The sequence below is a fragment of the Aulonocara sp. 'chitande type north' Nkhata Bay genome, linkage group LG13 (assembly GCF_057382095.1).
Source record: "Aulonocara sp. 'chitande type north' Nkhata Bay isolate Kocher_YH1m ecotype deep benthic linkage group LG13, A_spYH_male_GT1.1, whole genome shotgun sequence".
NCBI classification, from domain to species: Eukaryota; Metazoa; Chordata; class Actinopteri; order Cichliformes; family Cichlidae; genus Aulonocara; species Aulonocara sp. 'chitande type north' Nkhata Bay.
The window spans coordinates 18,887,840-18,903,479 of record NC_141356.1 but is presented as its reverse complement, the minus strand read 5'-3'; the positions used below and the strand labels follow the sequence as shown (position 1 = coordinate 18,903,479).

General features: G+C 39.6%; 2 protein-coding genes across 3 annotated transcripts; one reads left to right on the top strand and one right to left on the bottom strand.

Annotated features, from left to right (window-relative positions):
• Positions 1-716: 716 nt before the first annotated feature.
• Positions 717-3,457, bottom strand: mrpl57 (mitochondrial ribosomal protein L57). 2 transcript variants are annotated; one of them, XM_086258980.1, is made up of 2 exons: positions 3,300-3,457; positions 717-1,639 (listed from the first exon to the last, which is right to left on the bottom strand). In XM_086258980.1, the coding sequence occupies exon 2, from the start codon at positions 1,622-1,624 to the stop codon at positions 1,313-1,315; it is 312 nt and encodes a 103-aa protein (XP_086115106.1). In that variant the 5' UTR covers positions 1,625-1,639; positions 3,300-3,457; the 3' UTR covers positions 717-1,312. The 2 variants fall into 2 exon arrangements, with proteins under 2 accessions (XP_086115106.1, XP_086115107.1); XM_086258981.1 differs by lacking the exon at positions 3,300-3,457 and adding an exon at positions 3,141-3,261.
• Positions 3,458-3,829: 372 nt separating this feature from the next.
• Positions 3,830-11,186, top strand: LOC147315959 (cytochrome P450 3A40-like). Its single transcript, XM_086258979.1, has 13 exons — positions 3,830-4,002; positions 4,123-4,216; positions 4,366-4,418; positions 4,655-4,754; positions 5,321-5,437; positions 6,515-6,600; positions 6,690-6,832; positions 6,930-7,054; positions 7,479-7,563; positions 7,790-7,950; positions 8,048-8,274; positions 10,431-10,593; positions 10,683-11,186. Exons 1-13 carry the CDS (start codon positions 3,935-3,937, stop codon positions 10,755-10,757), a joined length of 1,497 nt encoding a protein of 498 aa, XP_086115105.1. The 5' UTR covers positions 3,830-3,934; the 3' UTR covers positions 10,758-11,186.
• The last annotated feature ends 4,454 nt before the right edge of the window (positions 11,187-15,640 follow it).

Genomic DNA, 15,640 nt, shown 5'->3' with positions numbered 1-15,640 from the left:
TTTGGTCACAACTTACTCCAGTCTTTCCTTAAAAGGATAATAATCAGGTCACCTGCTGGCTTTTCCACCTGTCTGGTGATATAATTATGAATTATTACATAAAAGCAATAACTGTTATCAGACAACAGTGTAATGCTGCGTGTGTGCAGATTGGTTGTGCTCTCACTGACAGTCAGTATCTTCTTTAGTGCTATCAATTAACTAAAACACAGATTTATGTAGAACACAAACTATATCAGCATCTCATACTATTGTTTGTGACACTTCTTTAAACCCTCATTGTAAAAAAAGAATTTTAACAAAAGTGTTTATACTATACAGTGAATTATTTCTTATATCCACGGCCAATACAGCATGTGTTATGCATTGTCTGCTTTATTGCTTGGAAATACTGAATGATGTCTTAAAGTAAACTACAGATAAATTTGCCTCAGGTCTGTGTTTCCATTTAAGGGCATGTAATTTGAGTTTGTGTTTGGGTCACACCTTCCTCCATGTCCTTAAAAGGTTCTTCCTCCAGATACGTATTGGTTCTGTCAATATTACTGATATGTGATGGCAATAACCACTGTTAGACAACAGTGTTGTGCTGCATCTGAGTTTTCATGAGGGCCAATAATCCAGAGTCTCTGGAGAGCCTTAGATTTGTGGCAATAGCAGGAATCATAAAGCATATCTTATCACAAGACTACAGAGCAGTAGATAAAATAACAAGGCTCATTACCTACAAACACAATTCCTTAAAAGGATCAGTGAATAGAACCAAAGCATTTCCTTTAGATTAAAAAAAAATATTCCTCCCACTCTTATAAAACTTCAAAGGGTCAAAAAGGCTTTACAGTCACAACAAATTAAAATGTGTTCAATTGTTTGTTAAAGTTACATAATTGCACCCTAAATGCCCCAGATAATCTATATAATTTCTCAGTTTTCCTCATGGAATATACTTGTGCAGCTCATTCAGTTAAAGAGCTTTTGTAACCAGTGGGGAGGCTGAACTTAAAAGTGTATTTTGTTGTTAAGCTCTTAATTAAGGACGCACAGATAAAACGTGGCTTTTGAAGAGAATTTTATCCAAAGAAAGCTACATCGAAAGGAAGAATGCCAGTCACATTTTCAGCCGAACCCAAAACATCTGCGAACAGAGAGAGTGAGAACGGTCTTTTGGGAACACTTCAAGGTGGCTTCTCAGTTGACAATAAGCAAATCAGTAATAATAAGCCATAATAAACAAAAACAGGGCTTCTTTGGACAAATTAACTGTTTTAGATTGTTATACTATAAACACAGTCTTTGCATGTCACTTCACACGTTAACTTGACCAGTTCTTAGTGATTCTCAGATGACTCAGGTGATCTGTGATGCGTTTGTGTTCAGGAAAATTCGCAAAGCTGGCCTCCTTGAGCTTGAGCCAGTTCTGGGCTCTGCGTTCTGCTGCATGCCCGTGCTCCTGTTCCTGGGTCATGTACGGCCGGCTGATCCAGTACTCGTTCTCAGCTTCGCGCTCCAGCTGCTTCAGTGTGTTGCGTTTCATTTGCCAAGTAATCTGTCGAGGCCGTCGATACTTTCCGATCCACTGCTTTCCAGGAATACCTTTTCGCAGAAGGGTGAGGGTGAGGAACATGATGGCAAATTATTTCTGTGAAAGACAAAAACAGCTGAAATTAGGGACTGCTGTGGTGACAATTTATGACAGCAAAAGGGCTTTGGTGAAAATATAGCGGGGCTTCAGAGACACATTCAAAACTGGCAGAAAATAACCAAAAGACAAAGTGATTACAAACTTGAACATTTTAAATGAAAAATGATTTCTTTTGAGAAAGGGCTAAAAATAAAAAGTACATTGAGGGAAAGCTGTCAGGTTATACTGCCATTAAATCCAATGAAGGTTGGGACAGACTGGCAATTGCTTGACAAACCAGTTTACTAAGACGTTTGGATTTTCAAGTTTTGTTAAAAAAAAAAGAAAAGAAAAAAAGCATACAATAAACAATTCCCATAATGCTAACTACATACTGCTATGAATCCAACTGTACACTGAGAAACTTCACTATTTCACCAATAAAACTTCATTTTAGGGGAAACTTTATTTTTTTACTTTAATCTAACAGCCACACTCAGTATGCGTCAGGAGCAATTCAGCGTTCAGTATCTTGCCCAAGGATACTTCGGCATGCAGACTAGAGCCAGAGATTAAGCCACCAGCCTTCCGATTGGTAGACAACCCACTCTACCTCCTGAGCCACAGCCCGTAAAAAAAGAAAAAAAAAAATGCTGCAAATGATGAAACATAAAAAGACCAGATTCAAGCCATCATGCTTCATGCTGCATTCAGATTTTCCTTTTAAAAAGGCCAAACGGAAAGAACAGAGTAGCTACCTAGACTTAGGAATGTTTACACTGCACTCCAAAATATTATAACTAATGGCGAGTTATTAAAAATAAATAAATAAATAAAATATGCACACTATGAATATCCTATACTAATCCTCTTGCTAATTAAAATAAATCTGACTTACATCTGAATCATTCATTTATTCCAACATTCACTATAAATATTGCAATGACATCCTTAAAGTACATTTTTAAGATAAGATAAGATAAGATAACCTTTATTAGTCCCACACGTGGGAAATTTGTTTTGTCACAGCAGGAAGTGGACAGTGCAAAAGTTATGAGGCAAAAATTAGAATACAATAAGAATAAATACAATTTTGGGGGTCATGTTAATTGTGTAGTGATACTCGGATATAAAATATATTATATATGATATAACAGGAAACAACTAGGGTTATAATGCAAAATGAGGAGCCTGGTGATGTGCATGAATAGAGTGGCATGGGACAAATTTCTAGCAAAACCTACATTTGCCCCCTAAATTATCTGCTTCGTGAACCAATATCAAATGTTAATTATACTATTAAACATTTATAAAAGGTAAGTTTTTATCCAACGGTTTTACTGAGGTCAGATTAAGCTGTATGTGATTCATCAACTAAAAACAACCTTGACGCCCCACAAGTAAATGCCCTTAACACAGAAACCGTTATAAAAAGAAAAAATTCATAAAATGTATTAAGAGTCTAACCTTTTTGTTATAAAGGTGGGAAAATATTTAAAAATATGGAACAAGCAAATACCTCAGCGTGGTTTAAATGCAAAGCTGTAAATGGAAGCTCTAAACGAAAGCTAATGTCAACCGTGCTTCACGTTGCAGAACAAGGACAGTTTAAAAACGGATCATTTCAGAGTCACAGCAAGCACACAATGGGAAACCACGCATCTAATCTTTAACTTACCTTCTAACTGCGTTAAAAGCAGCCGAATCTCTGACCAGAAGACAGGTTCACTCAATTTGATTATAATACAAAGAACAAAAAAGGCAGAAAACAAGCCGCATAACTAGCATCCGCAGCTAACTTCCCGGGTCATTGGTTGTATTTCCGGGCAAACTATGGGGCCTAAAAAGGCCCAAAAGTCTTCCGAAATACGCGTTTGTTTCTTTGTTTTTAAAGAAAGGCTTAAAACTATTTATAAATGTGTAATTAGGAAATTATTAGAAAAAAGTATCATACTCTGAAATTTAAATTGTTTATCAGGTCGTGTCATTGCAAATTTACGCATCTGAGCGTTAAAAAAAAACTGCTACTTTATTTAAGTTGTTTGTTTATTGTGAATTTAAATACTGCAATTCATATAAACCTTTTTTTCTGATCAAAGTTTTTGTTTGATATCCTGGAAAACCCGCTGAGTCAGAGGTGGTGACTAAAGCTAACTGACCCACCAATGAACTCTTTTTTTCTTTTCTTTTTTTTTTTTTTACAGCCTCGCTGATAATTTGTCAGTCTCCTCCCATCATGGAGTGGCTTTAAGATCAGGCTCCCAGCGCGTTTCCTCAGTTCCTTTTCCAGCGCTTTCAGGAAGAAAGTCTAAAATGTTTTTCACATTATTTTCACCAACCACTTGGACGTTGCTGGCGATCGTGTTTACCCTGCTTTTGCTGTGAGTATTCTGCGAAGGAAACAAATGGGTGTCAAGCTTTGTTATTAGTTGTGATAGTTATTTGTTTATAATAACTGATGTCATATCGATCTCAGCTTTTCTTCTTTTTTTGTAACACAGGTATGGAATTTGGCCATATCGTTTTTTCAAAAAGCTGGGGATACCTGGACCATCGCCTCTCCCTTTTGTTGGAACAGGACTTGGCTTCAAAAAGGTAAGGAAACCAAACACCAACATAGTAATACACCTCACCTTACAGTAAAAAGGAGCTGACTGATGACTGACAATGAGTACCTGTCTTCTCTATTTAATTTGAATGCATACATTCTATTCTAAAACACAGTTTCCTGCATCTTCTTGTAGGGAATTCTTGCTTTTGACCAAGAGTGCCATGCGAAGTATGGGGACATCTGGGGGTGAGTTGTTGCTTCATGTGAAAGATGTTTTCAACTCATGTATCCAAATACACTTAGCTGCACTTACGTGTCTTTTAAATAAGCTGTGCGTGACTAAGATTGGGAATATTTCCTGTTTTTATGAAGGTGTTCCTCCTTTGGACCTGAAATAGTTTTAAAAAAGTGCAAATCTCTTTTGGTTGAAGCATGAAGATCCAAAATGTTAACTCAAATGACTAGATGCCTCCTTTTTGCAGGTTGTACGATGCAAGAACACCGGTTTTAATGGTGGCTGACCCTGAGATTATTAAAACTGTCACTGTGAAGGAGTGCTACACTGTGTTTACCAACCGCAGGGTAAGAGACCCTTTGTATCACATAGCAAAGTGAAACCTACGCAAAGGGACCTTTGTGGGTTTATTTGCATGAATGTGTTAATTTAGCCGTCATTCAGTAGCAGGAATAGTTTGACTGCCTGACAACCTGCCTGGTTTTGCCGGGTGGGTACTAATGAAACATGGGAAATGTATTTTTTTTTCTTCAAATTTGTCATTTGTACTCACTTATGCACATATTAAAAAACAGCATTACAGACATAACAGACGTGCTTGTTATTCTAGTTTGTTATTAATCTTTGTGCTAAATTAAGATAAGTTGCAGCTTGTTGTATAGTTATATATTTGACAAAAAAAATTACAATATACATTTCCATATGTATTCTATATGTACATTTTAAAATATTTTTTTTTACTTTCTTCTATGTATAATAATAATATGCACACCATAGAGTCAACCTAGAGATAAAGGTGTAAAGACATTACAGTTGCATTACATTATCTCAGCAAAGTTCATAAGTTGATGTTGGACATGGAGATGCTGGAGGAAGCTAAATTTAAGCTTTAAGTGTAATTTAATTTTCACAGGATTCTGGTTTTATGAATGGACCTCTGGATGATGCAGTTTCAGTAGTCAAAGACGAGAGGTGGAAAAGAATTCGGAACACCGTGTCCCCATGCTTCACCAGTGGAAGACTGAAACAGGTTGATATAATGTATCAGTTATGTTGTAACTCCAATTTTGTTAATCTGTCTTAAGGAAATTCTCTCTCATGTCTTATGAAAAGTTCTGTCTTTCTGGTCCAACATCGTTAGTTACATTGATGTATATAGTATCTTTTTTTTTTTTTTAAATGACATCAGAAACAGCAGTATGCGACATTACGTGATGGCAGAGCTTCAGTTCATCCTTTGTCATTTTTTTTTTTTTTTTTTTTTTAATAAATAGGACAGGGGGAATGAATGAGAGAAAGAGGGGGAGAGAAAGAAAGAAAACCAAAGGGGAGAAGAGACGGTGAGAAGGGGGGGGAAGAGAGAGAAAAAAAAAAAAAGAACTCCTGGGTCACCTGTGTGGAGAAAAAAAAAAAAAAAAACAAAAAAAACAAACAGAGGAGACAGCAAACAACAAAGAGCAACATAATAATAGAGAAAACAAAGCACCATCACAATAAACTAGCTAGTCATAGATATCAATATTTACTAAATAATAAACGATATTGTGCAGCACGCAAGATAGACAGCGCACAGTGTGCTTTGAGGCAGCAGCCAAGAAGGCTTTAGTCCGCGTCTGTGAATACCCATGTGTGCATACCTGTGTGGATCAGCATGCTTGCATTCCAAAGGTTTCTCCATGTAATGATCTGCTAGGGAGTGTGGGGGGGCCACAGCCCCGTCCTCCAGGGTGTGAAGTGGGTATGGAGGAGATCAAAACTCCAGACATCCAGAGGCCCCCAGAACACAAGAGACCATGGAAGACCAACAGAGGGGCAGCCGCGCCACTGTTCCAGTAAGAGCTGAGGAGAGTCCCAGATGAGGGCTCGCCCAGCAGCCGCGGAGCAGAAGTCAGGGGGAGTTGCAGTGACGCGCCCGTGAGCTCCGCCGGCCCCCAGCTGTGCCTGAGTGACCGAGCCCCAGGCCGAGAGGCCGGGGGCACCCCACCTCCAAAGGGGCCCGATGTATATAGTATCTACATTTTTTTTTTTTTGTCTCTGTAAACCCACTGACATGCATTCCAAACAAAACATAAATAATATAATTCTCCTACTTTATCTCCTTGTTAAGGTTTATCCCCTTGTTGCTCGCTATGCAGACCGACTTGTTGCTAAACTTGAGGAAACGAATTTGGATGAACCCATCAATGTCAAACAGTATGTTGTTAATCTTTAATATGCCAGCATATTGCATTGTTCATCCTATAGTAAATAATGCTCTGACTTGTCTTTTCCAATTCTCATAGGTTTGTGGCTCCTTACAGTTTAGACACTGTGACCAGTGCTTCTTTCAGTGTGGAGACAGACTCCATAAACAATCCAAATGATCCTGTGAATGTGCAGGTCCAGAAGGTCCTTAACATCAAATTTTGGCCTATTCTTTTCCTAAGTATGACCTCCTTTTGACCCTTATTCAAACTCCATTTGCTCATATAGTATTGCTAGGTTTTTAATTTTTGTTCAACTGCTCTTTTGTCTCCTTTCAGTGATTTTTCCCTTTGGTAAACATCTGCTGGAGCTCCTGAAGATTGAAATCATGCCCAAAGACAGCATTGACTTTTTCTACAACATCATTAAGAGATTTAAAACCCAGCATCGTGAAGATGAATCTGTAAGAATAACATTTATAAAAGAAGTTCAACATTTCACAAAATCAAAGGCTTTCTATTTTGTTACATTATATTTAAAGATTAATGTCTGTGAAGTGCAGCAATCAAGATCATTATATTAGCTTGAAAACAGGAAATGAGCTGCCTACCCTTTATCTACAAATTTTTGTTCTGGTTTATTTTAATTTGTATTAAAAAAACAAAACTAAAGATGAGAAATGTGTTTTTTTTCCACAGGTTTAATAACCTGACTATTAGCTGGTCAACAATTGAAAACTGTGTTCATCTTTTACATACAGTCTACCCATATTGCAGATATTTGCAATTTTCTTCTGCTGTTGTCTTTCAGTCACCCATATTTGAGTCAATAGAATTTGAGCAAGTTTGCATTTGTTGCTGATACTGAATGTTGTCTTTTTGGTCTAGGCCCGAGCAGACTTCCTGCAGGTGTTAATTCAGAGTGAGATCCCAAAAAAGGAGTATAAGAATGATGAAGAACAGCCAAATAAAGGTATGTTTTTACCAGAGAGGTAATCCATAAACAGGGATATTATATCCCTATAACATCCCTGCAAATATTTAGAGACAGCCAGGCTGGCTATGAGTATCAAAAATGTACACCAGGAAGGTTGGACTTTAAATCAGTGTTTAACCAATACCAGTCAGTTATTACATTAGGAATACACTAGCTTTGAATATGATTCTGAAACTGACAAGGATTTTTCTCTTTTTGATAGGTTTGACTGAACATGAGATCCTTTCCCAGGCCTTGGTCTTCATCTTGGGAGGCTATGAGACCACCAGTACCACTCTTACATACATGCTTTATAATCTGGCCACCAACCCTGATGCGTTGCAGACCTTACACAAAGAAATCGATGCTAACCTGAAGAAAGATGTACAGTAATTTCTCACATAATTTGTCTTGTTACCGTAGCAGACAGTCTTATCACATTTTCCTTTTTTGTGATTGTGTGTTTTCATATTTTGCCTAGGCACCCATTTCTTATGAGGAGCTGACCGACCTGCAATACCTGGACCATGTTATACTCGAGTCGTTGCGTTTGATTCCCACTGGCCCTCGGCTCGACAGGACATGCAAAAAAACTGTGCAGGTGCATGGCCTCACCATCCCTGAAGGAACCGTAATTGGGATTCCTGTGTGGCTGTTGCACAAAGACCCACGCTACTGGAACTCACCTGAGCTTTTCAGACCAGAGAGGTAAATCTGCAATCTTATCAAGAACCAATCTTGGTTAAATCTTGGAAACTATTACTAAAGAAAGGGTGCTTTACAAGGTTTATTTCTATAGACTAATCAGAATCAGAATACTTTATTGATCCCTGGGGGAAATTATTTTTTGTTACAGTGCTCCATTATAAACCAACATTAAGACAAGACAGACAATACACTAACTAAGAATAGTAATATATACATACATACATACATACATACATACATACATACATACATAAGTCACTCATAAATAAATAGCTGAAAAAGAAACATGTGTAGTTGTAGCAGCAAACAGAGTGTTAAGTGGATGCGTTGTACAGGGAGATGGCCACAGGCAGGAAAGATTTCCTGTGTCGTTCAGTGGTGCTTTTCGGTAATCTCAGTCTCTCACTGAACGTGCTCCTGTGACTGACCAGCATGTCATGGAGTGGGTGGGAGGTGTTATCCAACATTGTCTTTATCTTGGACAGCATCCGCCTCTCCGACACCACCTTGAGGGAGTCCAGCTCCATCCCCACAACATTGCTGGCCTTACGGATCAGTTTATTAAGTCTGTTGGCATCTGCGACCCTCAGCCTGCTCCCCCAGCATGCAACAGCATAGAGGATCGCACTGGCCACCACAGACTCATAGAAAATCCTCAGCATTTTCCGGCAGATGTTGAAGGACCTCAGTCGCCTCAAAAAATAGAGACGACTCTGGCCCTTCCTGTAAAGTGCTGTGGTGTTTTTAGCCCAGTCCAGTTTATTGTCAATGTGTACTCCAAGGTATTTATAGTCCTCCACAATGTCAACACTGACCCCCTGGATTGAAACAGGGGTCAAGTGTTTCCTGGTCTTCCTGAAGTCCACGATCAGTTCCTTGGTCTTTGCCACGTTGAGCTGCAGATGATTCTGCTCACAACACGTGACAAAGGAGTCGACCACAGCCCGGTACTCTGTCTCATCATCCCTGCTGATGCATCCAACCACCGCAGAGTCATCAGAAAACTTCTGAAGATGGCAGGTCTCTGTGCAGTGGCTGAAGTCTGTGGTGTAGAGGGTGAAGAGGAAGGGGGAGAGGACAGTCCCCTGTGGTGCCCCTGTGTTGCTGATCACCTTGTCAGACACACACTGTGGGAGACGTACATATTGTGGTCTTCCTGTCAGGTAATCAACAATCCAGGACACCAGAGAAGCATCCACCTGCATCGCTGCTAACTTATCACCCAGGAGGGTCGGCCTGATAGTGTTGAAAGCACTGGAAAAGTCAAAAAAGTCAAAAGCCACTCATATCACTTTGTCTTTGCAAACCTTACAAACAAATCTGACATAAATGCTGAAATACCGTTGGGTTTGCTGACAAGAAGTGACTCAAAGACATCTACACAATCATCACAACAAGACAAAGCAAGGCTGTATCGAAATTAGTTATAGATTTATTTTAAATACATTTATAAAAAGATTCAATTTCTTTTCATCTTTTTTAGATTTCTGTGTATTTGCATAATTCCTTCTATTTAAATATATACAAATTATAGTTCCCATCAGTTTATTCTTAATATTTCAAGTAATGAAGTGTTGACATTTTGACATTTTTGAAAATTTAATGAAAATCAAAAACTTGAATCTCTCATTTGTAACACTCAGGTTCTCTTAATTGGATAGTTTGCAACAGTCCCTTTGGCAGCAGGTTCCACACATGGATTTTGGGCCATTCATCCCATTTATCCTGACAGATCCTCTCGAGCAGACTTCATGAAAAGTTTTAGGTCCCTTTACTTTTAGTCAAGGATAGCCAGAGACTTATCCAGTGGTGTCTTAAGACTGTGTTAAAGCTTCATCAGGATGTGATTTAGGAGACGCCGAATCTTATCTCATTATAGACACCCAAAAACTTTCTGTAGTCCAGGGGCCACGCTGTGCTGTAGAGGGTTAACAGTATTTGTTTTTGTGTTAGAGCACTGAAGTTAAAACTACAAATATTCTTACTGAATACTACACCTGAAATTAATGTAAAAAAAAAAAAGAATTCAACAGAGGATTTTTTGCTACTGTTTCGAGTAGCTAGATTAACTGCATCCTCTGTAACAGCATGCAGAGCCTTTTCCTTTTACGTAGTAACTCCATGATTTTAAAGGCTTATTTGATCTGTATCTGCAGGTTCAGTAAAGACAGCGGAGAGGAGGTGAACCCATATGCGTACATGCCGTTTGGACTCGGCCCTCGTAACTGCGTTGGGATGCGCTACGCCCTCCTCGTCATGAAGATGATTATTGTCCGTCTCTTGCAGAAGTACACTTTGGAAACGTGCAAAGAGACCATGGTAAGAGCAACACTCCTCCACATTCAGACTATGATGCTACTTTTTTGTCCTGTCCCTGATGTTACATCCATTTCTTTTCTCTTCTTTAGATTCCACTTCAGTTTGACTGGAAGTTTCAGCCAGTTCAGCCTGTAAAACTCAAGATTGTTCCCAGAAATCAGTAATCTAAGAGGGAACATCTTCAAATCCCATCAAACATGTTATTTTATGCTTTTGCTTTAACGTGAGGGAACTGCTGCCAGGAATGACATTGTTCATGTAATTTCTTTTTTCAGCTGCTATTTTGATGAATCAAATGTATTTTAATTCCCTTTTTTTACTGTGTTGAATGTTTAATCGGACTTTTCTGTGTTCAAAAAACACATCTACCTTTGCTATTTCTCCTTTTATGGTTAATTGCATGAATTTCTTGATGACATTCTTGGACTTGTGACTTCTGAAAAGTGCAAACATGCATATTATCTTTTGACACTTCTGCTTTATGGGTCACATTTCTTCCTTGTTTGGTTTCTTTTTTTGTGTCAGTTTGGTAGAAATTGGTGTCTGTTCATGTATGAGCTTCGTGATGCAATAAATACAGTTACAACTAGAAATTCAGAGTCTTGTGAAAGTCTGTCTTGAGACTGTCAGGGCCATGAAATAAGCTCCTGGCAGTGAACACACATCTCCCTGATGCATGTAGCTTATTATTGGTGGCAGTGGCGGTCCTAGCCTATTTAGCGCCCTGGGCAAACACTCCCTCTGATTGTTTCAGGATGGCCTGCCATTATCCAATGACACATCTGCTTACCTGTATCTTTTGCTCGTTTCTCCTCCTCTTTTCTCATTTTTATAAACTGAGCACCTGATGGCTTTGAACTTTTCTTGTCCATCTTCCATTGGTTTTAATTTTGCACTCCAGTATGAACACCCATCCCCCAACACAAGGATCACCACAACATAACCTAACAGACCTACACCTTAGTTCACAGATTTGATTTGTCTAGGGTTTATTTCTGGGATTTCACACAACCCAGGATTCAAATCATGATTACATAATGGGCTTGGATTTACAGCATTACGATTGAAATATGCTCTATTTGGAAGCAGCCGGCCCCCCTCCCCTTTCGACGGGTTGTGTGTGAGACTTTAAATTATCAAACTGTAAATTATAAATTTTAAATTGTTATTGATCCCTTTACCCCTGGTCCTAAAGTGTATATTTATTTTCTTACTCTTCCTATATACACTCAACAAAAATATAAACGCAACACCTTTGTTACTGCTCCCATTCCCCATGGGATGGACGTAGAGACCTAAAATTCATTCCAGATACACAATATAACCATCCCTCCCAAACAGTGGTCACAAATCAGTCCAAATGTGTGGTAGTGGGCACATCTGCTATATTGAGATAATCCATCCCACCTCACAGGTGTGCCACATCAGGATGCTGATCTGACATCATGAGTAGTGAACAGGTGTACCTCAGACTGCCCACAACAAAAGGCCACCCTGGAATGTGCAGTTTTTTGCGCTATTGGGGGTCTGGGGACCCAGAACCGGTCAGTATCTGGTGTGACCACCATTTGCCTCATGCAGTGCAACACATCGTCGCATGGAGTCTATCAGATTGTTAATTGTGGCCTGTGGAATGTTGGTCCACTCCACTTCAATGGCTGGGCGAGGTTGTTGGATATTCGTGGGAACTGGTACACGCTGTCGTATACGCCGGTCAAGCACATCCCGAACATGCTCAATGGGTGACATGTCCGGTGAGTATGCTGGCCATGCAAGAACTGGGACATTCTCAGCTGCCATCTGCCCTGAACAATGTGAACCATGATTCATCCGTGAAGCGCACACCTCTCCAACGTGCCAGACGCCATCGAATGTGAGCATTTGCCCACACAAGTCTGTTACGGCGACGAGCTGGAGTCAGGTCAAGACCCCGATGAGGATGACGGGCATGCAGTTGAGCGTCCCTGAGACGGTTTCTGACAGTTTGTGCAGAAATTGTTTGGTTGTGCAAACCAATTGTTCCAGCAGCTGTCTGGGTGGCTGGTCTCAGACGATCTTGGAGGTGAACCTGCTGGATGTGGAGGTCCTGGGCTGGTGTGGTTACACGAGGTCTGCGGTTGTGAGGCCGGTTGGATGTGCTGCCATATTCTCTGAAACGCCTGTGGAGACGGCTTATGGTTGAGAAATGAACATTCAATGCACGGGCGACAGATCTGGTAGACATTCCTGCTGTCAGCATGCCAATTGCACGCTCCCTCATTGCTTGTGGCATCTGTGGCATTTTGCTGTGAGACAAAACTGCACATTCCAGGGTGGCCTTTTGTTGTGGGCAGTCTGAGGTACACCTGTGCACTACTCATGATGTCAGATCAGCATCCTGATGTGGCACACCTGTGAGGTGGGATGGATTATCTCAATATAGCAGATGTGCCCACTACCACACATTTGGACTGATTTGTGACCACTGTTTGGGAGGGATGGTTATATTGTGTAACTGGAATGAATTTTAGGTCTCTACGTCCATCCCATGGGGAATGGGAGCAGTAACAAAGGTGTTGCGTTTATATTTTTGTTGAGTGTATATTGTTTGTTTACTTGCACTGCTGTAACTGGAGCCTCGTCTCTCTAGATACTGTACTGTATGTAGCGGAGATGACAATAAAGTTTACTTTGACTTCAGCAGCAAGCAGACGCACTCTCGCGCTCACTTTTCGCGTATAGAACTTTGAAAAAACATATTAAATTATGTTTTTTCGAATTATAAGTCTGTATCATAATGTCTGGTGGTTTCGTGTTTGTTGGTTTGTTTTTATTTTGTTTTATTTTGCGAGTTGGTTATTAGATGCTGCTCCAGCCAGCCAGAGAATACCCCGCCGCCCCGCCCTCTCCTCCCTGAGCCGCAAGCAGCAAGCGCGCCTCGCAAACGGAGGGCACCCTTACTCCCAGAAAATGGGCGATAGAAAACCGATCGGTGCCTATGCCATTCCCAATATGCGCTGGCATGATGTTGGGGCAGCATGAGTACGAGCAATTTTATTTTATTTTTTTGCCGATGCCCGTGATGCCGCCCCGGGCAACCGCCCGTGTCACCCGTATCAAAAACCGCTACTGATTGATGGTATCTGTCTCCACCTAGCGTCAACAGCTGCCAACCAGCTTCTACTGATAATTTGTTTTAAACGTTGACAGCTGTCCACTGCTGATTATATCAAAAGGAAATCTTACAATATGTCGTCAAATCCAAACACTTGAATTATAAATTTGTACTTGATGTACTGAATCTTTTTATTTTATTTATTTATTTATTTTTACCAAATTCCAGAACAAAATCCTAAACCTGAACTTCAGTGCTTCTGTTTTTAACAGGACTTTATAAATTTATAAGTCCATGAGTACAAGAGTTGTATCTTCTCTTGTAACTTGCAAGACTACGAATAAGCACGTTTCCCGTAATGTAGTACTATTGTTTTAGATCTTGAATAAGTCCTCTGCTTCCAGACAGGAGGAGTCATTAGTTATATTAATGGAGTAAAATCAATCATAAACATTTAATTAATTTATCCAAACAATCAAACAGTCATGCAACATAAACAGAGTCACATATATAACTAACAGTAATAGCGGAAGTCACTTTTTTTGAGATTTTCAATTAATGAAGTTCCCTAATCTAAAATTATAACTTGCAAATGAAGTGAAAATGTCACTCAAGTGAAAATTGTATGTGATCTATTTTCTACTCTGACAAATTAAATGTACAAAAATAATGATGATGGTGATAATTTGAAGGCATAAAAGGATAAAAAACAAAATGAACTTAGAGTTATCTTTGGTAATTTAATTTTTATACCTTAAACTTGGCAACGTGAATACAGCACAATAATTGAGTTGGCTGATGTAGTTGTCTGAAAACCACCTGAAGCTATGAAGTATAAAGGTGAGCTCAAGAACTGTATACAGTTCTTGAGGTCACATCCAAGAATAGTTTATATATAAACTATTCTTGGATGTGTTTGGGTGCGTGTGTTTGCATTATAAAGTTTGCTTTTTAAGACCCATTGGTAACACACTTTTGTATTACACAATCAGTCATCGGTGCCAATAGTATCTAGGGGAAGAGCCAGCAGGTGACCTGATTATCACAACCTTTTAAGGAAATATTGCAGTAGGTTGTAACTAAATAAACTGTGACCTAGAAAGCATTTGCCCTTAAATGGAGCTACTAACACCAGGTTGATTTACCCGCCCCAATGAGAAATTATCAGCAGCAAAGGTGAGACAGTGAGCATAGACACATGGCATACATGGCATAGAGCCTGCAGACGCTACATGATGGGTTAAAGTGTAACTGACAGTAATATAAGAAGATAATCTGGAGAGGTTGCTCCTGTGTTTATATCAGTGTGCAGGACACTGAAATAGGAAAACAGCAGGAAGTTTCTGCCATTTTCCACCTTTTTAATTGGTGTAGCACAAAACAGCCTTAACCACAGTGTCTCTGCAGCCCAGGGAACACTGCTGGTTTTCATTCTAGCCATCCAGTCATCCAGTCATCCTCCAGCCCTCACCTTCAGGTGTGAGCAAACCTTTAATGACATTATTCTTTGCATGTTGTCACCAGAAGCATTTTTTAGTCTGTTTTAATGTGTCCACCTAAGGGTCCAAAGTAATTGAGCATGATTTATAAAGTGGTGGGAAAATCAATTTCACAGTTGTAGACAAAAAGGAAACCATAAAGTTCACCAATACTGCTCCACGAAACTGAATTTATCCTCAAAAATCTAAGTAAGCAGAATGCTACTTGGAAGACTGGAGGAAACGTTTTCTGTGTCAGACCCAGCTCAAGCCTTTCATCAGTCATCACAGAAAAATAAAGAAACAGTACTCATAAAGTTTACTGATGCCATTAAACGAAAAGATGCCCTCAGTGTGGAGTGTCTAACATAACCTAATATTTATACAGGTTCAGGTGTTTTCTAGTCAATTCTTTAGTCTCTGAACAGAGACACACCAAAGAGTCACAAGATAAATTTGAATCCTGTCTTTGAGA